The sequence below is a fragment of the Eurytemora carolleeae genome, unplaced genomic scaffold, assembly GCF_000591075.1.
Source record: "Eurytemora carolleeae unplaced genomic scaffold, Eaff_2.0 scaffold295, whole genome shotgun sequence".
In the NCBI taxonomy this organism is placed as follows: domain Eukaryota; kingdom Metazoa; phylum Arthropoda; class Copepoda; order Calanoida; family Temoridae; genus Eurytemora; species Eurytemora carolleeae.
In genome coordinates, this window is record NW_019396215.1 from 194280 (window position 1) to 220362 (window position 26083).

The 26083-nt window shown below is 30.8% G+C and overlaps 1 protein-coding gene across 1 annotated transcript in view; it reads right to left on the reverse strand.

Moving 5' to 3' along the window:
• The window catches only part of LOC111698354 (titin), a 34591-nt gene extending 9037 nt beyond the window's left edge, over positions 1 to 25554 (reverse strand). The window contains exons 1-16 of the mRNA XM_023468668.1: positions 25242 to 25554; positions 24134 to 24207; positions 23389 to 23447; positions 20085 to 20161; positions 14359 to 14399; positions 12337 to 12421; positions 11975 to 12079; positions 11005 to 11186; positions 8751 to 8835; positions 6555 to 6633; positions 5704 to 5776; positions 4733 to 4766; positions 4135 to 4254; positions 3124 to 3179; positions 1301 to 1375; positions 258 to 315 (exon numbers count right to left, since the gene is read on the reverse strand). Of these exons, the coding sequence (XP_023324436.1) occupies positions 258 to 315; positions 1301 to 1375; positions 3124 to 3179; positions 4135 to 4254; positions 4733 to 4766; positions 5704 to 5776; positions 6555 to 6633; positions 8751 to 8835; positions 11005 to 11186; positions 11975 to 12079; positions 12337 to 12421; positions 14359 to 14399; positions 20085 to 20161; positions 23389 to 23447; positions 24134 to 24207; positions 25242 to 25515 (1477 nt within the window). The 5' untranslated portion in view covers positions 25516 to 25554. The remainder of the gene's footprint in view (positions 1 to 257; positions 316 to 1300; positions 1376 to 3123; positions 3180 to 4134; positions 4255 to 4732; positions 4767 to 5703; positions 5777 to 6554; positions 6634 to 8750; positions 8836 to 11004; positions 11187 to 11974; positions 12080 to 12336; positions 12422 to 14358; positions 14400 to 20084; positions 20162 to 23388; positions 23448 to 24133; positions 24208 to 25241) is intronic.
• Positions 25555 to 26083: the final 529 nt, after the last annotated feature.

Here is a 26083-nt window from a genome sequence, read left to right on the forward strand (position 1 = left end):
CTAAAAGTTTTTTATCTAGCCTCTTATTATTTATTATGAATTTTTTTTTCATTCAATTTAAAATGCTTTAACAAAGGAATTGAGTTTTTGCCACAAACTCAAATCTTCTGATCCCAATATCTTTGCAACCGGATGGTGCAAACCTTTAATATTTCAAACTTAGATTATTTTAAAATATCTAAGGTCTACGACATTGGATTACAAAGATATATCTTTTTAAGATTGAAATTCTGAAATTGCAAAAAATATACTTTTACCTAAACTTTGATTTCCAAATATGATTCCGTCTCTCATATTCTGTTTCAGTTCTCTGCCCTAAGGAAGAAGAAAAAAAATGTATAATTATTTTTCTATTGTTAATAGTCTTAGATTCAAGGGATAAAATGCTGGAAACATTGCTAAAGAGATACTTTACTGGGCACGATCTAAATTTTTATAAACTATTAATCTTGGGATCGTTTTTTCCACTTAATCCATAAATATTAGAATTTAAAATGTTTCCTTTCCCTTAAATAATGAGTTAAAAATATGCTTCACGTCAACGATTACGGATTATGATTAATCAGTTATCATAATTAAATATAATAAATAAAGTTATATTTCATTAGGTTTTCATTCTACAATTTATTTCAATACAGTAATCTAACTCAAAGCAAAAATCTCTCAGCATTTTCCATGTAATCATTTTAAATTGAAGCTTTTCACTTTGTATTTATAAAATGTAAATGTATAGGGCTACAAAAAGGTTTATTGAGTTAGTGATTTAAAACCAAAGGTCAAGGGGTTGCGAAACTTCAAACTTGTCCCAAAATTTTTATAGTTTTTATCCCATACATTTTTTATGAAATCAAATTAAAAAGTGGAAAATAAAGCGAATCAATCCAATATTTTGGAAAGAGTTATATATAGTGATATTGAAACATTTTTTCTTGGTTTTTGGTAATTTGAGAAAAGCGCTAATTTTTTTTCCACCAATTCAAATTTTCAAATTTCTAAATTATTGCCACCTCATTCTGTATTTTATACTTAGAAGTAAGACTTTTTATCTAACATTATTTATGATTTGAAAAATCAAAGGTCTACTACATCGGGATGCAATTGCAAATATATAGGGATTAGAAATCGGAGTTTGTGGCAAATACTGAGACTCTTTACTTTGGGGTTTGGGTAATTTGAAAAATTTTCTTTTGTTATTTAGTTCATTGGGATAATTAAATTTAGGCTGTTCGAAACATATCTGAGGAATAAAGTCCATTTTGAACAAGTAGCTGCAGAGACTTAAAATGTTATAAATACTTACATTAAAATCCCAGGATATTTTGTAAACTGGAGGTTTGGCCACAATTAAGCACTCGAAATAGACATCATCCCCTTCCTGTAGCGTGAACCGAATAATATTAAAATTTTTCACCTTGGTTTGAAAAACTTTAAACAAATACGCACAATAAAAATCTGAGTTAAAAAGTCTCCTTTTAACAACAAAACATCCTTTCTGTAATTACCTACAAAAAATGTATACAGGACTATTTAGAATGGTTTATGCCCCTCTTTAAAGGTGGTGTCTGGCTAGACATGATAGTTGAGTTGAGAGTGCAGTATTATAAAGATTTTTTTATTAATCATTTAAGATGAGACCTATAAGACGTTTGTACCTGGGGGCAAGAGCCAGAAAGATTTTAAAAGGACTGTAAAGGAAAAATGAAAGGGGGTATAGGATGAAACCTGAGAATCTTAAGCGTTGAACGATACATTTAAGACATCTGTCTGATGTTCTAGTCTCGAGAAATTGATATAAAACTGTGCCAAAATTATACGAAAATTCATATATATACAATTTTGTATAAAAGTAGTAGGTTTAAACAGATTATATTCAGGAAAAAAAACAATCTGAAAACGATTATATCCCACAGGAGCCTGAGAATCTTAGGTTTGATCCTATTATATAATTTTTTATTTTGCATTTTCAATAGATATAATTGATAATATTATTACACAAAGTCCGTATAGGCCGTATTACGTCACCAGACAGGAACATCAGATAGATGTCTTATATGTAACGTTTAACGCCTGAGATTCTCAGGTTTCATTCGATACCCCCTTTTATTTTTCCTTTACAGTCCCTTTAAAATCATACTTAGCAATTATAAACCGTACTGAAAAATGTCTCTACAATACTGCACTCTCGCTTCAACTAACATGTCAAGCCAGACACTCCCTTTAAGTTAATTTATCTGAAATTACATGACGCAGATACTTCAAACTGAATTAATAATAAGATATCCCAATATCGATCTTTCAAAATAACATCTTTTTTTTAAGTCGAAAGTCTTAAAAGTTTTATACATTATGTCAAAAAATCATTTCCTCCTGTAGACAGAAATGGAGTCTTTGCCACAAACCCAAATATTCTAATGTCTATATATATGCAACTTTAGATAATTTGATCTCTACAGTTTTCATAGTTTGAAATATAAAAGGTCTACCGCGTTGGGTTGCAAAGATATTAGAAAATCAGAATTTGTGGCAAAAACACTGTCGCGTGAATAAAGAGGACTTTAAAAAATCCCAGCTTTGATGAGACACCCTGAGTCTCTTGAAGATCGAATAACAGTTTTTGTTTTTAAGTTTTTCATGCATTTTTGTTGACACTTTGAGTTTCTCTTTAGTGTCTCTTTTCACAATTGAAGGGGTTTGATGATGCCTTCACAATAATAAAATGTTTTATTGCTAAATACAGTTTAGATAATGTTTACTGTTGCCGGCTGCAAATATTCCAGTAGGATGATTTTAGGGTTTCACAGGGGAATATATTTTTTAAATAAAAAATTGCATACCCTTTCTTTTTGTTTCTGTGGTATATTATTGATAATATCGCGGAGCGCAAACATTTTTTCAATGTTTTTTTTCGCTTCATTGGGGAAATTATATAGTTTATTAAAAATTGAAAAATTTCTCATTTGATCTACAATTTTACAAAATTTTGTCACAAATCTTTGAGGGTAATTTTTAAAATATAAACCCCTGGTTTTTATAAAATTAAGATAACATTTTTTTTGCTTAAATTGGGAAAATATGTGATTCATTAAACATGGAAAAATTATAAATTTTAAGTTAGTCTGTTTCCTTGATTTGTCGTGGATCCAGGGTTTGACCAAGGGTGACATCTAGTAGCGGTTTAACTAAACATTATGTTATTAGTTTATGTTCAGTATGTGTTTCAGTTCCAGAGACTAAACTAAAGAATGCGGGAAGTTTAAGTTACAGCTTAAAGTTCTGAAAAATAATGAATTCAAGGTTAAATAAAACTTAGCCCTGTACTAATATATTACATCATAAAAATGGATTGTATAAATACTCAAACGCTGCATCAGCTTGCAGAGAATTATGATTAATTGATAGATAATGGTAGATAACTGCAGAGTTTCCTCGGGTTAAATATTGAACTCGTCAATTTCTGTATGTATATTTAAGCTACAGCTTAAGGTTAAGGTCTAATTTAAGCCAAGAACGTCATTGATGTAGAAACTTAACAATAAAGGCTCTATTGTAAAAATGGTGTATTTTAGTTTGCAATATCGTTTATATACAGGGTCATTTTAAAAGTAGATTTTTTTCATTTGTGCTTAATGCTTCATGTTATCTATGGTTATAGTTCCTCTCTATGTTATCTATGGTTTGAGTTGTATAGAGTTGGAAAGGTCTACTCCTATAGTTCCTCTCTATGTTATCTATGGTTTGAGTTGTATAGAGTTGGAAAGGTCTACTCCTCCTCTCTATGTTATCTATGGTTTGAGTTGTATAGAGTTGGAAAGGTCTACTCCTATAGTTTCCTTCTAATGAGAGTTTTTGCTGTAGAAGAATAGGATCTAAAGAAACTCAATACCGAGCACAACAAGTTAAATACAAAAATACCCTAGCTCTGCAGAATTTACAAACAAAATTGCTGAAGGCATTTTGAGATTTCTTACTTGAAGGGTTTGTTGACATAACTTTGAACAAACTCTTTTAATAGGGTTTTCAAATTTCGATTTTTTTTAATTCTTACGACAACTTCAGCTAGAATCTAATATGTTTGCTTGATTTCAGAATTATTTGCAAATATTGAGTTTTGAAAATATTAATAATTTTACTTACAATTAACATCCAGGTTCCATGAATCTTCAATCTCACTCGCTGGCATTTCAGGATTCTGAGCTCGGCATTTCAGAAATTTTCTAGAATCACTTCTGGTCGGTTTGAACCGAAGAACACTCTCTAGAATTTAATAATCAGAAAAAATATTGCAATTAATATAACTAATAATAATGATGAAAATGTTACAATTGAAAACTGTCCTTGGCAAAAATGGTTTTCACTCTCGCAGATAGAAAAACTTGGGGTTAAAATTAATTTTGATATATTTTTATAGTCTCATCTAAAAATGACAGTAAAATTAATAATATAGATAACAATGATGATTAAAATTATGATTAAAAACATTTATATTATATATAGATACTATAAGAAAAAAAAATAGAAATTAAATTCTTTTCTATTTTTTTTAAATCTATAAAATCTATATTCAGCCTAAATTATTAAAATAGATCATGGTACTACTATGTTTTTCAAAGGTTAACATGTTTTTCTTTGGTTCTAATTTTCTTAAGATAAATATATCAATCCAAATAAAAAAAGATCTAAATTATTTTTCAAAAATGTTTCAATTTTGATTTTGATAAATCCTTTCAATTACCTGTTAGATTACTGTAGGCTTCATTTCCAGAAACCTGGAATATTTATACTTCATGTTCATGTTCATGTTCATGTTCTTGTTCATGTTCACTTAACTCCTAACTGTTAACAAAGGGTATAATGCTGAAAGTTTGAAAATTGAAGATTTTAAACAATTTCTCTTCTCTAATAGAACCCTGAACCCACTCTGCTTCCCCATTATTCGCGAACTTTTCCAATCTACAGGATTAGAAACCGAAGCTTCAGAAAAAGGAAATCTGTAAAATGCTTAAACTTAACTTATCTTTCAGAGTTTCCAAACATTCTAAACAACATCCTCTCGCTTGATATATTTTAGATATCATTCATATTTTTATTCAACTACAATGCATGAGATAGTACAAATAAGCAATCACAATTTACTATGCAGTTTGGACCCGCCTAACCATGGTTGGATGTTTTGAGTCGTTGGCCCGAAGTTAATTAACGATACTGAATATAATTGGTTACACACATCTAGATATGTTTTTGGATAGGTAAGGAGTTGATTGGAAGGAATGAGATTGTCAGGTGATCTGTGACAATGTGAGATCAGAGAGATTTTTATGTAGATTTGTAGATATGAATGATTTGAAAAACGAACTATATAACGTGAATTTTCAATTATTTTATAAACAATTAGGTTAAAATGATTTCCCATTATTCAAAAATTGTATTATCAAACATTACAAATTTTGAGAAATTGGTCATTTAAGGCTTTTCACGGAAAACCTGCCCATTTTGTGAACATTTTCTGGATCTCATTTTATTGTACGTTGACAACCTTTTGTACAGTAAGATTTCACAAGATGTAATTTTTCAAATAAGGTAAACAAATACGTTTAATAACGAGCAAAAAGAAAAAAGGCCATTCTGGTCATCTTGAAATTCGTTTCTTGTATACATTTACTTTGTTGTGTTGTGTTCCAATTATTATCAATCTCTTAAATTTACCTGGGATAGGTTTGAATGTAACAGTTCTCCTCCTAGCCACCAGGTCAACTCAGCGACCGGCCGCGAACCCCAGCTACACAAATCGGAAGGGTCAATTTTGATATATTTAATATTTCATAATATTTTTGATTCGTTTTGTAGACAATGCACTTAAAACGCCGAAATAGTTGGCCGTCGTTTCAATTAGTCGTTTTAAGTGCATTGTTTATAAAGCAAAAAACATATATCATGAAATATTCACTATTTAGGAATGCGTTGAAAAATAATTGATGACTATAAGGTTGTAATATCAGAAGGAATTGTTTGAAATTAAATAGATTATTTTACGATACAAGTAGTATATTGCAACTTTCTGAATTTGTATGGACGCTACGTTCTGCAGTAACGTCGTTTTTAACAATTTTCGTACACAAAAGTAATGAAATTAAGACTAAAATGATACAGACATCGAAGTCCAAGAAAGCATGTGACCAGCTAACATATAAAATATGCCGAATTTAATGAATTTGAGCCGCGTCTCAAATCCGTAAAAAACCGCTTTCAATTGAGCGTTGGCTTAAATCTTAAAACATTGAATACAATTGTCTTAATGTGTCTTACATTTTAAGCCCCGGCTCAAATTCTTTAAATTCGGCCTCAGAGTAATAATGTAGGTTCGATGATGTCCATTAGACGGTAGTGCACGAACCGTACCCCATTCAGTTGGTGGCAAAACATACTTCTAGTATTTCTATTTCAGAAAACGGTACAAGGTTTAATCACTGCAACAACAGCAGTAATCATGTCAAATGAATTTAAAAATCTGTGCAAGAAGTATTCTTTGAAACGTGTAAAAAACCGGTTTGCGTTTCCTGGAACAACGGATAGATGTCTCTGTGTCAGCTGAGAGAGTAGCTCTAGTATTCAGGATTTGAACTTGCTGCGGCAATACTAAAATTAGATTTAATGGTTAATTTACACACAATATATATATATATATAAAGTTAGTATACTAACTGCAGGTCTTCAGTGACAGGCTAACAGAAATAAGAAAACGTTGAAATCTAATTTGCCAAATAAATATCACAGTATTAACCCTATCCCCGCTGGGGTACTTGAAAACCAGGATACGCTGGGGGGGGGTCAATTTGACCCCCCCCTCTAAATCCCATGTTTTATGTCCAAATATGACAAATGATACATCATTAGAAAGCTCTTGTGCTCTACTTTTAGAATCTNCCCCCCCGTAAGATATTTATTAAATTTGATAACTCTGTTTATTTGAGTTTTCTTAGTTATATATCAAGGTACTAACGCAAGGAAAGTTAATTGGCATAATTGCGGTCGCGTATACTCTACGTAAATATTGAAACCAGTTCTCTCTGGGCAGAATTTGTAAATAAGAATAGATGCATCAGTGTTCTTTTAGTATCCGAGGAGATTAAAAACATTTAATTTTGACAGCTTTTAAAATTCACATAATAGTTTCCTATGACCAGAATATTTCATAGATTATTTTTGAAAAAATGGATTCCATGTCAGGCTTTGACATTTCTCTTGTTTTTACGTTTCCGCCCAAAGACAGTACACTGCAGTACAAAAAATGCGTACACCTCTAAAATAACTTTCCTTGCATTAGTACCTTGGTTTATATATTGTTTAAATAGGTTGACAGCTTGAGATAAATAGTGAAACCAATTACATTACTCGGAGCAAACAAACAAAAACATTGGACCAGAGGAAGGACAGAAAGATCTATTCATCGGTGGTAAGCGATTATATCAATATAATGAACACGACAAGATTTTGATTTAGATGAATATCAAGCTTTTAATAAGCTTGGATACACAAAACCTGGAAACAAAGAGAAGCTATCATTTAAAAGCTTCTCTTTAATTACTTTTAACTTGCAGTTCGAAAGAAGCTTGTTAACAATAAAAACTGAAATAAAAAAGTCTTATTTCTGCTTATTTTCTGTTGGAGGACCCCCCCCCCCCTTGATATAAGGGAGTGTGATTTACATATTATCAAATTTTTACGAAAATAGTCAAAATCTAATTTCGATTCTGCCAAGTTGTCTTAAAAACACATGGCAGTCTTTAACCCGAAAATTATTGAGTGTCTGATTCCTTTTGCATAGAGCGGGAGGGGATAAGGGGCACTGGTTGTAGATGGATATATATAGCTTGTTGTAGATGGATATATATAGCTTGTTGTAGATGGATATATATAGCTTGTTGGTTACAAAAAATACTTCGGCAAAACTATTTTTTTTGACTTTCAACAAAGTTTTTTTTGAAATTTTTTAAATGAAAGACAGTTTGTTCACTGCAGTCTTTTAATTTAATCCCAACACCACTAAATGAAATCTGGAGCAGCAGAAACTTTAGAAGTTCAAATTGTTAAAATATCTTTTTAGCTTTGATTCCCCCAGAACAAAATAATTTTTTTGTAAAAGATTTTTTTATTTTGTTTTTTACATTTAAACAAGTAATACAGCAAAGCAATACATTTTTTTATTTTTGTTTCCGGTTGATGAAAGTTTATGTTAAAGTTTAAATGAAATGATAACAAAATCTTTCTGCTAAAAGCTTTAAGTTGTTTTCTTTCCCAACCTACGAATGGTCACACAAAATATTTCAAATCTCATTCTCAATCTTTCTAAAAATCTTTTTGCATTGAATAAACATAAAACCGATATTAACCTATAAAAGCATCTGAATGGGGGGGGGGGGGTCTGGCTTTGTCATTAAATTAACAAAGTTATTTTTTCTATCTATAAGGATAAAATAGTTTTTCAGAGCTGAGATTTTAAACGTTTTAACCCGAGTAAAACCCGCGGCTTATTCAGAGACTCAAGTGTAAGTAAAACCCAAGTCAGAATGGCTCCTGATTGGTTCTTATTCGACCAATGATAGACTGCTTAGGAAGCTTTTCTTCAAAGAGACAGGTTGCAGTTGTAACAAGGTCCTCATGTTTTACAGATGTAAATTTCGAAAATTCGAAATTTTTGTAGATATATTATTGTCGTAGTATGTTTATTTCATACCAGATTTAGCTTGACTTACATTTCATTTGTATTCTTCTCGTAGTCTGAACAGGAGCAGACAAGTTGCTGTTCAGAGCAGAACAGGTAATATTAGTGTCTAAATCCTAGAATATATAAATATGAACAGGAGCAGACAAGTTGCTGTTTAGACCAGAACAGGTAATATTCGTGTCAACATCCTAGAATATATAAATATGAAAAGGAGCAGACAAGTTGCTGTTTAGAGCAGAACAGGTAATAGTTGTGTCAACAAACTAGAATATATATGGATGAACAGGAGCAGAACAGGTAATAGTTGTGTCAACATACTAGAATATATAACTGCTTAGGAAGCTTTTCTTCAAAGAGACAGGTTGCAGTTGTAACAAGGTCCTCATGTTTTACAGATGTAAATTTCGAAAATTCGAAATTTTTGTAGATATATTATTGTCGTAGTATGTTTATTTCATACCTTTGATCAAATTGGACACTACAAATAATTCCCAAGATTTTAAATATACAAATATAATAGTTTATGTGAAATTTACAATCGTTAGCTTTTGAAGACCCGAGCCTTCAACAGCGAAAATTCCAAGGCGCGGTTGGTTTTTACTGAACCCAAGGCCATCCAAAATCCAATTTTGACCTGAGCTTTACTTGGGTCTAAATAGCGCTACGAAAGGATTTTTATCGGGTTCAAGCTTTTAAAATCTCGGCTCAAGATTTAGCTTGACTTACATTTCATTTGTATTCTTCTCGTAGTCTGAACAGGAGCAGACAAGTTGCTGTTCAGAGCAGAACAGGTAATATTCGTGTCTAAATCCTAGAATATATAAATATGAACAGGAGCAGACAAGTTGCTGTTTAGACCAGAACAGGTAATATTCGTGTCAACATCCTAGAATATATAAATATGAACAGGAGCAGACAAGTTGCTGTTTAGAGCAGAACAGGTAATAGTTGTGTCAACATACTAGAATATATATAGATGAACAGGAGCAGAACAGGTAATAGTTGTGTCAACATACTAGAATATATATGGATGAACAGGAGCAGAACAGGTAATAGTTGTGTCAACCTACTAGAATATGTAAATATGAACAGGAGCAGAACAGGTAATATTTGTGTCAACCTACTAGAATATATATAGATGAACAGGAGCAGAAGAGGTAATAGTTGTGTCAACATACTAGGATATATATGGATGAACAGGAGCAGAACAGGTAATAGTTGTGTTAACATACTAGAATATATATAGATGAACAGGAGCAGAACAGGTAATAGTTGTGTCAACATACTAGAATATATATAGATGAACAGGAGCAGAACAGGTAATAGTTGTGTCAACATACTAGAATATACTTTAGTTAAAAAGAATTAAGTCTATTCCACAAATTTTAATTGTCTAATATTTGATTTAACAAAATTCATAGTTTGAAATATACATATAGCTTGAAAATACGCAAAAATCAATATAAAACGCTGGCATCTCACTGATGACTAGATGGTTTCGGACTGGCTCTTCGAATGACATCTTTGAGCGATAAAATATGCGCGCCTAATCGGGATCCTCAATTAAATAATAATGCTACTTTATATGCACTTTGAAATAGATAAACAATTAACAATATCTTAAAGGGTCTGTATCCTGAGCTGAAAACTTTAGAATGGTGGATATCGAGATAAATGCTTGATCCTCTCTTTTCTCAATATCGAGACTAACCTAATCTAGTACTTGTATCCTAAAAATTAAAATTCAACCAGTCGCGTAAATGAAGTCGATAAATTTGAAATTTTGCACGCCAATCAAGATTATATACAGAAACAGGAGGAACTCTCGAGTTTTAAAAACCGGTTTTTGATTTTTCTCGACTGTATCCAAGAAAGAACGGTTTAAGTAGAAAATCAAAAGTGTGTCCATTGGATACTCAGACTAAGTAATCGAGATAAGGGATATCTCATTTTAAAGTTTTCAGCTCTGTAAGCATAATTTCAAGTGACCCTCCTATATCAGATTTAAAACGAAACCCTTGAAACCTTTATCTCATCTGATCAATAATTAGGGAATATATATTGCCGTTTTTCCGCAGCAGAAATGCGCAAGTGACTTCTGTAGAGAAACCACGTTTGAAAGAAAAATCAGCTTTGAAAATTAAAAACATTGTTATTTGTCAACTATTTCCTGAACGGACACAAAGCTTTTAAGAGTAAGCTTGTTTATTGGGAATTTTCATCTTTACATGGAGGGTCACATTAAATTACGCTTACAGTCCCTTTAACTATTTAAAACTTACATTTCTTGCTAGAACTCCGAAATCCAGGTATGAGCTGACCAGCCCAACTCCAGGAGTATCTACAGCAGAACTACCTAGACCTGGTATACCCTGATGGAGCTGCTGACTCCTTGGTCTGTTCATGGGGACACCCTCTACACTCTTCCCATTCACAAACCAGAAAAGCTGGGGAGGCGGGACTCCTGTTACAAGATAAATATTATTTCATATAGATATACAGTATACACAGAGCTAGAGATGTGCAGGTCGGTTTTATTTTTTATTTCATTCGTTGTATCGCTTGTGAACGACCCATTTCGTTTGATTTTTTTTTCAATTCTTTAAAAAAATTGATTCAAATTGTTCGTCCACCAAAATGTTTGTCCATCGCTCTTCATTGTTCAGGATAAATTTAGTTCGTTTTAAAAATGATGCCGATCTCTAAACAGAGCATCACATTTACATTTATTCATATATTCATTTCCTTCAAACTTTGATGAAACAATTTAATTTTTGCTCTCATGTCCCCATGTCCCAAGTTAAAGCTATGAACAACCCAATATAGCTTGGGACACGTTATCCAGAGATGGCTTTGGTTCTTCACCTTCACCTTTCCCTTTTTGGCACTATAAAGTACGTTCAGGCAGTTCTGGTATATTTTTCAATTACTTTCAGATACTTTCAGACAGTTACATGTATTTACAGATACTTTCAGGTACTTTAAGGTACTTTTAGGTACTTACAGGTACTTAAGGTACTTTCAGACACTTGCATGTATACTTACAGATACGTTTGGATACTTTTAGGTACTTTCATACACTTTTAGGTACCTTCAGGTACTTTCAGGTACTTTCAGGTACTTGCAGGTACTTTTAGATAACTTTACATTGTGTTATGTACTTTCAGGTACTCTTAGGTGATTTTTCGGAAATGTTTGGTACTTGTCAGACACTTCTATGGATTTAATGTTAAAAAGACTAAAAATGCTAACCTCCTTTAACCCTACAGTGTACTGTAAGATGAGATCCCTCGAAATACTGAATTTCCTCAAGCTGGATTCCTTCTCCTGTCACTAGCACAGGGGGCTGGGAAGGAACTGTATAATAATTATAAATAAAGGGAATTTAATCTTAATCACAAAAGTACCAAAGTACAAAAGTTTTAAACTTAACACTTTGACTGCAAAATGTTTTACATTTTAAAAATATTAATAATCACTTTCTATACAATCGTCAGAAAATAAATAAATAAATATTGCCTTTTGAAATTTTGAAATTATAACGAAAAATACTATCTATATATATATATATATATATTCAAACGTTACTATACGTAATTAAGGAAATTACTTACCAACAACTTGTAGTGCTACTTTATATATTTTAGCTGGAGCCTTGTCAAAATCGACCCGGCATCTATACCGACCCCTGTCCTTCTCCTGTTTAAAAATAATTCTAAGTTTCTGTTTTCAGCAACCAAGAATGTATTGCTAGGAAAGTTAATTGCAGTTGTGTATACTCTGCGTACTTATTGAAACCAGTTCTCTCTGGGCGGAATTTGTAAACAAGAATAGATGCTTCAGTGTTCGTTTAGTATCCAAGGAGGTTAAAAGCATTGGATTTTGATAATTTTGATAATTCAAATAATAGTTTCCTATGACCAGAATATTTTATTGATTATTTATGTAAAAGATGGATCCCATGTCAGGCTTCGACATCCGTCTTGTGTTTACATTACCGCCCAGTGACAGTGCACTGCAGTACGAAAGATGCGTACACCTCTGAAATAACTTTCCTTGCATTATATCCTTGTCAACAACTATGTTTCTGGCTGTAAGGAGACTGTATATAGTGTAAGCATAATTTCAAGTGACCACCAATGTTTATTTTACAACAGTACCTTGAAACCTTTATCTTTTCAGTAATGTGGAAGATATTACTGTTTTTCTACCTTTAAAACTTTTTAATTCCGTTAAATCATAAATGCTTTCCTACAATAGAAATGAGCAAGTCAAATTTGTACAGAACCCAAGATGAAAATAATTAATTTTCCAAAATGTAAATTAAAATTGAACCGGACTTGAAATTACGCTTACGCTTGAATAATGGGAGCATGAAATTATTGTTTTACAAAGATTGTCATTTTTTGTGTGTTTGGAAATATTTTTTGATAAAAGGCAGGCATCCAATTAGTTTAAAGCAACTAATATTTGGCTGCCTTGAAAGCCATGACTATTGAGGAAAACTTTAACTTTGTTCAATTTCTAACATTTTCTTAGAAGAAAGATTTTTGACACAATTCCAAGATCAAAGGTTAAAAACTCTTTTAGATATTTTACAATTTTAACTTTTTAGAATATGGTTTTGCCACAAAAAAAAACGAGAGAAAAAAATGTTTTAACAAAATTGCAAAACGGGGACATAGGTTTTGTCAAGGTTAATGCAAGGAAAGTTAATTGCAGTAGTGTATACTCTACGCACATATTGAAATCAGTTCTCTCTAGGCGGAATTTGTAAACAAGAATAGATGCACCAGTGTTCGTTAAGTATCAAAGGAGGTTAAAAGCAATAAATTTTGACAAATTTTGATAATTCACATAATAGTTTCCTATGACCAGAATATTTTATTGATTTTTTATGTGAAAGATGGATCCCATGTCAGGCTTCGACATCCGTCTTGTGTTTACATTGCCACCCAGAGACAGTACACTGCAGTACAAAAGATGCGTACACATCTGGAATAACTTTCCTTGCATTATAACCTTGGATTATGTATTGTTTTTTTACTGTCACAAATGGTTGTAGGAACATTTTTCAATTGATTTTGAAATGCGTAAATTTTAGATCCTTATATCAAATTTCAAATTTCAAATTTCGAACAAGAATTGAATGTGTAAAAATAAATTTTACAAAGGAATTGAATTTCTGCCACAAACTCTGATTTTCTTATCACTATTTCAAACTATAAATTCTGTTTTATTAAATAGTCTGAGTTTAAAATATAAAAGGTTTATACCGTCAAGGTGCAAAGATATAGAGGGATTCGAAAATTTGATAAAATTGTGACAAAACTCAATTCCGTTGTCTTTAGCTTTAAAATGATTTTAATTTCTTTTAATTTCATTTTTGATGATAGTTTGAAGATGATTTTAATTGTACTTAATTCACACATTTATTGTATCATGCTGCCTTAAGTAAAGAAATATATCTTGAGAATTTGAATTTGCTACGGCTAATTTAACTACTACTCGAATCCCACCGAGATCTGGTTAAACGACTTCTCTGGTCGTGGATATAATAAATATCGCACTATTATTCAGAAATTCAGGAATTCAGAAATTTTCAGTTAAATTTGTTTTTAGAAATTATAATTTTCCTGAAGATTTTCGATTGCAAGAAATGAGGAACTGTTTTCACCTAAAAATAGAAATACAAATAAAACTATGAAATAAAAAATAAAATTAAATTAAACTTTAAACTTACTTTAAAAAAAGCAAACTTAGAAAAAGATCAAAAGTTAAGAAATGAATATGAACGAAAGAGTAAAAATGAACCATGAATTAGATAAATGTAGCTAATATAACTACAGTGTAAAAATGAACCATGAATTAGATATAAGTAGCTAATATATAACTACAGTGAAAAATGAACCATGTATTAGATATAAGTAGCTAATATATAACTAAAGTGTAAGAATGAACCATGTATTAGATAAATGTAGCTAATATAACTACAGTGTAAAAATGAACCATGTATTAGATATAAGTAGCTAATATATAACTAAAGTGTAAGAATGAACCGTGTATTAGATAAATGTAGCTAATATAACTACAGTGTAAAAATGAACCATGAATTAGATATAGGTAGCTAATATAACTAAAGTGTAAAAATGAACCATGTATTAGATATAAGTAGCTAATATATAACTACAGTGTAAAAATGAACCATGAATTAGATATAAGTAGCTAATATAAGTAAAGTGTAAAAATGAACCATGAATTAGATATATGTAGCTAGTATAACTACAGTGTAAAAATGAACCATGAATTAGATATAAGTAGCTAATATAACTACAGTGTAAAAATGAACCATGAATTAGATATAAGTAGCTAATATATAACTAAAGTGTAAAAATGAATCACGTATTAAATAAATGTAGCTTATGTAACTATAGTGTAAAAATGAACCATGAATTAGATATATGTAGCTAATATAACTACAGTGTAAAAATGAACCATGATTTAGATATAAGTAGCTAATATAACTACAGTGTAAAAATGAACCATGAATTAGATATAAGTAGCTAATATATAACTACAGTGTAAAAATGAACCATGAATTAGATATAAGTAGCTTATATATAACTACAGTGTAAAAATGAACCATGAATTAGATATAAGTAGCTAATATAACTAAAGTGTAAAAATGAACCATGAATTAGATATAAGTAGCTAATATAACTAAAGTGTAGAAATGAACCATGAATTAGATATAAGTAGCTAATATATAACTACAGTGTAAAAATGAACCATGAATTAGATATAAGTAGCTAAGATATAACTACAGTGTAAAAATGAACCATGGATTGGATATAAATAGCTAATATAACTAAAGTGTAAAAATAAACCATGAATTAGATATAAATAGCTAATATAAAACTAAAGTGTAAAATGCATGAATAAGGATATAATATTCATTTTGCGTACTGTTCAGTTTTGCTGTTTAATATGTACAAATTTCTCTAGCTGCTTAGAAGTTGGTCCTGTACTTTAAACGAACCGAAGTTTCAAAAGGCCAGATGGAGAGGGAGGGGTTAGTATATAAAATATGTCCTGCTTGAAATTTTCTAAATTTGCTCAAATGCCGGAAGTCCTTCATTTCTCCTTGATTCAGAATTTTACAATAAGGGAAGAAGAGCGTCAATAGAAATCATTCAAACTTGAAAATGCATTTTTATTTTATTTTCTATTTTTTCAAATGATATAGAATTTACTTCAAATCGGCAAATGGAGCTGAACAAATGGTTTATTTTTTTTTGTTTTCAGAAAGTATAAAGTAAAAGAACACGGATAATGGACATCAAGTAAAGACAATATTTTCTCCATCAAAATACAAACACCGAGGAAATTTTATTTCTTTTTAAAGGGACTGTACAAGATATTGACCCCCCCCCCCCCCCCTTTTCAATTCCTGAATTCGCCCATGAACGGAGTAGTTACGATTTTGATTAAATACAGTTAAAGCTTTCATTTCACAAAACAGGAGATTAAAAGTAAAAATAAAACAATGAACAATGATTAAATATTGGATTTTACTGAAAACTGCAGTATTTTTGTATAAACTGGTATTTAACTTTTTGCATTTCCCAAAATAGACATCGATTAAAGGAAAAAAACTATTTAACAATTGTTAAGATCGTGACTATTACGTGGAGACACGAGCACCGTTAATCTAGAATACTTGATCTTGATATGCAATATGTTGGCACTTTAAAATTTGAAGATAAATGCTTGACTGAAAACTCCGGTTAATTTAAAGTATCGCGTGGGCTGACTTTAAAGAAGCTGTGCAAGATTATATACGCCTAAAACAGGACAGTAAATTAAATAGATAATCTTCTACTTGATTCCTCAAGTAGTGTTTTCCTGTTTAGGTAAAATTTCTGACTACTATACGGGATATCAAATTAATCCGCAGGTCTTCACAGGGTCGGATACGGGATTTAAGTGAGGGGGTGCTAGATATTTATTTCAGAACAAAAAATCCAGATTTAGAAACCAAAAGACGCGCCGCAGGCGAACATGCTTTTTAAGATAGACATTTTTTCTGTTTTGCATTGGGTTTCCTTTCCCTTATAAGTGCTATTGAGAAGCTATTCTCCTGCCGCCCTTCCCCCTGTATCCGCCCATGGGACTGCACAAGATACAAGATACATGAGCACTATAGTTTCAGTCGAACTATATATTTCCATTTTCTGATTGAAGGATTCATAACTCTGATTGGATAATGAGATAGATAGAAAGATAGATGTTACCGCCATACTATTTCTATTGGTTCAGAATAGACAACAAACACATGAAACCTGCAAAGAACTCNAAAGTGTTACAATCTGATAATTTATTTTGAAAAGTGTTACAATCTGATAATTTATTTTGAAAAGTGTTACAATCTGATAATTTATTTTGAAAAGTGTTACAATCTGATAATTTATTTTGAAAAGTGTTACAATCTGATAATTTATTTTGAAAAGTGTTACAATCTGATAATTTATTTTGAAAAGTGTTACAATCTGATAATTTATTTTGAAAAGTGTTACAATCTGATAATTTATTTTGAAAAGTGTTACAATCTGATAATTTATTTTGAAAAGTGTTACAATCTGATAATTTATTTTGAAAAGTGTTACAATCTGATAATTTATTTTGAAAAGTGTTACAATCTGATAATTTATTTTGAAAAGTGTTACAATCTGATAATTTATTTTGAAAAGTGTTACAATCTGATAATTTATTTTGAAAAGTGTTACAATCTGATAATTTATTTTGAAAAGTGTTACAATCTGATAATTTATTTTGAAAAGTGTTACAATCTGATAATTTATTTTGAAAAGTGTTACAATCTGATAATTTATTTTGAACAGTGTTACAATCTGATAATTTATTTTGAAAAGTGTTACAATCTGATAATTTATTTTGAACAGTGTTACAATCTGATAATTTTAATATATTTTTCTTAATTTTAAAATTTAAAAATTAAGAACTAATCATACCACGTTTTAAGGGTACCGTTGTAGAACTGGCATTGACATCTTTGCATGGAGTGTTACTTGAAATTAAGCTTACATTTTGCAGAATCTTGACTCGTATAGAACATTCTGGCCAAAACATTAAAGACGTTAATAAACAATGTGGTTCGAAAAACAACTTTAGCCTCTTAATAACTCTAAAAACTTAAATGTATTTCTAAAAAGTTATGTTTGTACATAGAATATGGAATGTATTTGTTTAACACGATTTATTTATTCCCATTCAGTTGATTTAGAAGAGAAACTTGGGTTTGAATTATAAATAAGGGAAGAAGGAAAAAGGGTAAGAAAAAAGGAGAAAATGAAGATTCAAATGAAAATTTAAAAAAAGAGATAAACTTTTCAAAATAGAATTAAATGTCTTAACGTGTTTTCATAAAGAAAATTAAATGTTGAACTAAAAATGAAATTGCAAAAACAGATTCTTCTTTTATGTATGAATACAATACATTGTAGAGTTTTATTTAATTGCTATTTTCAGCGTTATGTTATGATTTTAGATACAATCCATCTAACTAAAGGAGATTATTTTAAAGATTACATTACAAATTTTGTTTTGTAACAACATCAAATACAAATAAGATTGATTAAATGTTGTCTTCTTGTTCTGGGTAAAGCTTATTATATCCCTCATGATCAAAGTGACTGACTCCAGCTTACGATTTCCAGCGAATTGGGGAAATCATTTCGCATTTATCGCGAAAAAAATCTTTGCTAAAATTTCATATTCCATTCGCTAAATTTAGCTTTAATCTTTTGCGCATTAAAAAAAGAAATCTTGCATTTTTTCTTGCGAAAATTTTGCTTTTTCGCGAAACAAATTAATCTGATTTTTCGCAAAATTGTCGCATATTTTTTTTACAAAATTCAGTATTGTTTTCTTTTCTTTTGCAAAGTTAATCTTTGCGATTAAATGCACGCGAACAATTTTGCGAAAACGGAAAAAAAAATCTTGAAATTTCGCATTTTTTTCGCGGCGACAAATGTAGTTCATGTAAAAACACAAATGAAAATAATCAGTTTTCAAATTCAGTAAAAGCTTTTAACCCTATTCCTGCTGGGGGGGGGGTCAAGTTGACCCCCCCTGTANCCCCCCCCCCCATAAAAACTTAATTTAGTGTTCATGCTTGTCACTTTAAAAGCTTAAATATGGACAAAGGACGACATGTTATTTAATTGCATTAAATCATAAAGATTGTGTGTTCTTGTTCAGTTTATATTTAAACTTAAAAAAATCTTTCTCTAATTTATAGATTTTAACCCTATTCCTGCTGGGGTACTAGAAAAACAGGATACGCTGGGGGGGGGGAATCAATTTGACCCCCCCTCTCTAAATCCCATTTTTGATGTCCAAATTTGACATTTGATACATCATTGGAAAGCTCTTCAGCTCTACTTTTAAAATATGCAAAAAAAAAATAGCAAAAATTGTATTGCATTTTTTTAGCAAAATTTGAAATAACCTGGTAGTGCAAAGTGCAAATTACTTTTGACTGGTTGTATGCAAATAATTAGCAACAATTTCTTTGCAAAACTTGTGAAATCCGTTTTCTTAATTCGTAGGCTTTCCAAAAATTATCAAAATCTGAAAACTAAAAGTGGGTCAAAACAAAAATTTTGTTTGCTACAGGAAAAAGGAGTCATTTAGACAGTGTGTCTGAGGACTCAGGCAGTTAGTAAAAAGCCCGGTTTTATTCCTAAAAGGAGGGCTATGAGTATTGAGGAAAGTCAGAAAATTTCAACAACCTTAATCCCCCCCCCACCACCCCCTTCCCCAGCAGGAATAGGGTTAAGAATGCAAAACATATGGATAACATGGTGGTTTTACAGCCTGAAACGGAGAAATAAACATTTGTTCAACTTAAAACAGTTTTTCTTGTATAAATTATGTTTTGTAAAAAAAAAATTGACCGAAAATAATAATGGTAACTTTCTTTGAACAAAATCCTTAGCTAGCTAGCTTAGATACTGGGTGTCCAAATAAACATGGGAATCAAATGACGACTTGTAAGCGAATTGTTTAGATAACATAAGCTTGTAGTATCACAGTTAAAACATTCAACATCGAAAATTAGTAGTCTTGGGATTTCCAAAATGTGTTCTACAATTTTTTCACCTTCTAAATTGACGGAAATATTAGGAAAGAAATTGAGTTTTTGACACAAACTCAAAATTTCTAAACCCAACTTCTTTAAAACCTGATGGTTTGAATCTTTGATATTTAAAACTTTGAATATTTTATCTAAAAGAACTCATAGTTTGCATATTTGAATAACAGAAATAAATGAAAAAATTACCATTATAAAAGGCTCTACCCCCGAGATTGAAACTGTCGTACCAATGATTCCCTCTCCCATCAGTTCTTAAATCATACCTAAAAATAGAAAAAGTTGAGAGAAAACTATCCACGTAAGAAATGCAAGGAGTGATACAAATGAATATGCTTCGTTTACAGATTTCATAAAAAATACGTCAGAACTCAGAAGACTATGTTTCTAAACGTTTTAAATAGAAAACCAACTTGGCGATTACGTTTTATCGGACGCAATGTTTTTTTAACGTTTTAAATAGATTTTCAATTTCCATCAAGTAATATTGGAAAAAATATTTTTAACGTTTTAAATAGATCATTAATTTCCATCACGTTCTATTGGACAAATATTTATAAACCATTAAGTTCTACTGGACACAATGTTTTTAAATCGATTATTAACTTCCATCACGTTCTTTTCGACAAAATGTGTAATTAGGCAATAGGCCTACAATTACATCGGTGTTACCGGCGTTCACAGCTTTATAACCGAATGTAATTTAGAAATACCCCCCTCCTTGTTTAAGGTGGTGCCTATTGTAAACCATTAGCTGATAAAGAAAACTATTTGTTTGCTTCAACGGGGATCCATCAAATGAATAAGTTTATGGATGATTGGAAACAGACAAGAAATAATATTTTTCTTTTCATTATTTTATTGTAAATGTATGTATTTATAAAAAAAAACATGTTTCCCGGAGTCTAAGCCTTAATATATCCAACAAATAACGTTAATCCTAACAGCATCTAATTAATTTCTCTAAATGTTATTTTTACATATATATATATATATACAGCTCTACTTGGATTGTATGTTTCTTTGCTTAATCCGCTGCCAAAAAAGATCAAAACAGCTGATCCGATCGGATCGAAATTTTGCTAAGAACTGCGTCACATCGCCCGTGGTGGAAAGATTTATGACTGCGGTCGAAATAAAAAAGAATAAAATGGAATCCTGCATAAATCAAGAAGAAAATACTTAAAATATTTAGTTTTATGATGTGCAGAGAATAAATTGTCCATGGAATTTTGGTTAAAAATTTTTTACCTGAAAAATACTTTTTAACACGAAAGACAGAGTCAGAAAACTAATTAGTTTAGAATAATATTCACTGACTACCTTCCTTCACTTTTTTATTGATTAGCATTTAATCACATGGCCGGAAATAAAAATATGAAAACTCATTTCATGTCATGTATCAATTATTAGAAATCAAAGACGATATTTAAGCCATCTCTTAATTCCCGTGTTTATTGGGACACTCTGTATGATTTCTGTGCATATTTCAATAACAGAAATAAAGGAAAACTTACAATTATAAAAGGCTCTGCCCCCGAGATTGAAACTGTATTCATGTATTTTATTAACACTTTTATATCGATTAGCATTTACTCACATGTAAAAATATGAAAACTCATTTCTTAAATTATGATGAGATTTTTAGATTCTTAAGAGGATGAGTCGTAACAATTTTACATTTTTTTTTCTTAAAAAAAGTGGTTTTATGATTTCAAACTACCTCCATGAGAATGAGATACCTTTCATTGCTTAATCTGTATATATATTTTGCTTTTCTGGGTGTCTGTTTGTTAGATTGTATCCAATAAACGTCAAAACGGCTGAACCGATCGGGCACAAATTTTTTGTGGGACCTCACATGAACCCAGAAAAGGTTTATGGATGCTTAGAATTCCAAAATGTGTCTCCAAACTTTTTGAGTTTTGCCAAGTTATGAAAATCCACGAAAAATATTACAAAATCCACAAAATAGAAGATGGGGTCAAAGCGCCCTAAAATCTCTCTCTTGTATGAATCCCCCAAGTTTCTTCAATTGAGAGAATTCTCTTTTTGAGCAGATGGGTAAAGGCCACCCTTCTAAATCGCACATTCAACCAATTTATTTTGTGGTTCACTCTTGTAATTATGCCAGCAGTTCATAAAAGTTTACCTTTGCGTGAAAACTGTGAATCCTTTTATATTTGTTACTCCATTTATCAATACTCCATAAAATTTGTAAGACCTTTGATATATTATACTCCAATTAGTCCTTCCTCTATGGTTATTCTTGAACCCTTTGTTATTTGTTATCATTAGTTTTCTGTTACCATACTGTATGAGAATTTCACTCCATTTTTTCTTTTCTCCATGAAAAACTAAAAACTCCATGAATCAATGTTGGTTCAGTTGATATATATAGGGTTCTCAATATTTTTACAGCACTCAAAGTAATCCTTAGAAATCTCCAATAGGAGGAGAAAGTATTTTTTATTTAATGTTTTCTCACGGAAAGAAAATTTTCATGCAAACTAAATTTGTGTTTACATATTTTTAAAGTATTTTTTAAATGAAATTGATTTTTAACCCAGTACTTTTTTAAAAGTATTGTCTTGAATTTAAAATTGCTAAAGAATTGTGTAGTATCCATGCACTATAAACCACCTTTCTGGGAATGTTTAAGGTTGTCTTTACTTACTTATGAATTACCCCAAAATAGCAAAAGGTGTAAATAAAAAAATCAAGAACATTGTGAATACGAACTAGAAAAGAGAACAATGACAAAATGAGACGAAAGATAATAACATACCGGTGGCCGAATTTAAAGAATTTGAGCGGCGGTTTAAATTTAAGCCGCGGTTTAAATATTGTTGGTTAAAATTGTATCAAATGTTTCAAGATTTAAGTCGGCGCTGAATTTTAACCGGGTTTTGGCGGATTTAAACCGCGGCTCAAATTCTTTAAATTCCATCTCGGGCTACCTAAGGATGAGATTTCAGCGACAATTGTACAGAATTTGTACTGTCTGCTTCCTTATACTTATGATTCCATGCAACTCTTAACTGTTTTTTTTTGTCTAATCATTGAAAAAGCCAGAAAAAGATTAGGTTCAAAGCAAAAGACTTAATTCAACCTCGGAATCGTCAAATTTGAAGAGTTTTAGGTCGTCTTTACAGTCTTATTCTTTGTAAGAAAGGATGAATACTAATAATGTTCAATGATATATATCTCGTAACACTTATAGCATATACATACTTTGTTTGTATGGTTGTATCCAATAAACGACAAAACGGCTGAACCGATCAGGCCTGAATTTTGTGTGGGACCTCACATGACCCCAGGGAAGGTTTGTTGATGAGAAAAATTTCAAAAATTAGCCACCAACAGAATTCGATTTCCATTGAATTATGAAAATTCAGGACATTTTCTTATAAAATCCGTTAACTTTTTTGTCGGTTTTGTTTTGAATTACATCCTAGTATTTTGAATATTATAAAACTGATTAAAAACTTACGTATATATTGGGTTCGGTGCAGGCTCCTTCAACCATATTACAAGAATAACAGGGTTCTCCTGCGAACAAACGGAAAATAATTGAGTCTTTGCCACAAACTCACATTTTCTATTTTTTTATTTTTCTAATTTGCTAATTTAAAATCTATATTTATTTAAACCTACCCCATAAGGTTGCAAAAACATATAAATAATAACATCAGAATTTGTGGCATATATATCGCTCAAAGATGATCCTCAGAATTATAGAATGCACGTCATGGTCGTTTTAAATGAATTTTGCATTTTGAGGGAATCATGTGTGTAGTTGTTATTAGGTCAAAAATAAGATGTTTTAATTCTTGAATGAAACCTTAAACTCAAATTATATCTTTTTTTTACTTTCTTTAATACAATTAAAACCAACACATTTTTCAAGAAAAAGTAACAACAAACTTCTAAAAGAAATTGATTGCAATCTTGATAGCAATACTTGGAATTTTTTGGCAGACAAGTTGTGTTGCAAAATTTTACAAGCTACAGCGGAGATATTGCGATTTATTTGATTTATTCAAATTTTACTTTTTTGAATAAAGATTTCATTCCATTGAACTCAAAAGTTTTCGTAAATGATATCGAGGTCTGGAATTGATTTTCTGATCCCTATATCTTTGCAACCCGATTTAAAACTATGATTTCTGGTTTGAAAGGTTTACATAATTTGGTTGCAAAGATATAGGGATTAGAAAAATCTTCCTTAGAACTACCTTGGTGGGTAGTGTGGTATCACACGGTAACCTAGCTGACCCGCCAAGCAAACCAGCCACATGAACCACATCGTCTGAATTATAACAAATAATGATAATAATAATAACTTACAACCCAGAAGTTAATGCTAGAGCCTCAATTTTAACCCGATAGTGTTCAATCTACTGAAAATTGTCGGTCTAATACACAGTGCAGATAACTTTAAAAAGAATCAAGTTAATTCTTATATAGTCCAAAAACACGAAACAGAGCAATTGTGAAGTGTAAACAGACCTGTTTCACTAAATTAGTGGTTTAATAAGTTTTAAGTAAAACTATTTGCTTTGTAACACATCAAAAACACTCAAGTATAGCTATAATAATGTCGTCTTCTTATGTAGTTCAAACATTAAAACTAAAAAATTCTGAATGGTAAAAATAGAAAATAAACATTTTGAGTTGTAATCAAGAGCTATGTACAAAGATTTTTGTTCGCCACTTAGTTTTAACATTTTTCGTAGTTGTCAAGGATAAAAAAAAACGTTTAAATTGAGGCTTGAGAACATGGGTCGCTTGAAGATAAGCCAGTTTTTTATTATTTCACGGCTTCTGAAATATATATTTATTAAGTTCTCTGGAATTAAACCCCTCTTTAAATGAAAGGTTACTTGAAGTAACGAGAACAGACCCTTGAAGGATAAACAATATTTGGATAAAAATACCCATTTCCATAAAAAAAAACAGAATTCAAAGATATTCTTTTCAAAATATTTTTACATAAATAGATGGATTGAAATTCAAATCTCTGATCCCTATGTTTAGAATAGATACAGGTTTTCACAATGGTTATATACGAAATTCATGGATTTTGTAATAAACTATGATAATGATAAGATGCCATGACTTAACAATTACAATGACACATCTTCAAGTGAAATGTTCGTATCACGCGACGGAACTGTTTCACCTAGATGAGTAACTATAAGGAAGGGTACCATTGTGAATCCTTCCATATGTAGGATTAAATCCTGAACGGCTACCACCGGTCCAGGGGCATATATAGGATTAAATTCCGAACGGCTACCACCGGTCCAGGGGCAAATGTAGGATTAAATCCAGGAAATTTACCGTTTTCCCCAGCAGTAGCTGCAGTACAGAGTAAGAGTACCAAAGTATCTGTCAACATTTTAGAAAACATTTTTTGTAGAAATCTGAAATACACAAAATTAGAATGTTTGTTTTCAAATAAAATTATTAAACTTAATACAAACTCTGATTTTCCAAAGAACTGAGTTCTTGCAATAAACTCAGATTTGTTATCTCTATATCGTTGCAACAACATTTTCGAATATTTGACCCAATTTTGAAGGTTGAAACGGCAATTTTGAGAACAATCGTTCATCGACGACCCACCAATTTATGTGTTTGTTCTAAAAAGAAGCACTTTTTAACACATTATAACTATGTTTTCTAGGCTAAAAAAAAGCCTAAACACACTTTTTTACTTGCACGAATAATAAGAATATCAATAAATGTTGTATACCAAATTTTTGTTTTAAAATTATTTGATTATTTATTTCAATTTAGTCTATGCAGTTAGTATTCTGCAGCTAAACTAATCAAAAAGTTTAAATCTTTTAAAAGTGTTTGCAAATTGTTTTTCTTCTGATGCACTGCAGTCAAGCTTTAGCACATTGGACATTTGACACAGCATCAAACACAGCTGTTCTTTCTCAGCCTTTAGATAAAAACTTTCTCTGAGATTACTTTTATAATAAACTTTCCACACTTCGGAACACATCAAAACTATAAAATGTGTTAATTCTTAGATATAAAACTCTTTAGATACATATATATAACTCTTTAGATACATATAAATATAACTCTTAAGATACATATATATAACTCTTTAGATACAAATATAAAACTCTTTAGATACAAATATAAAACTCTTTAGATATATATATAGA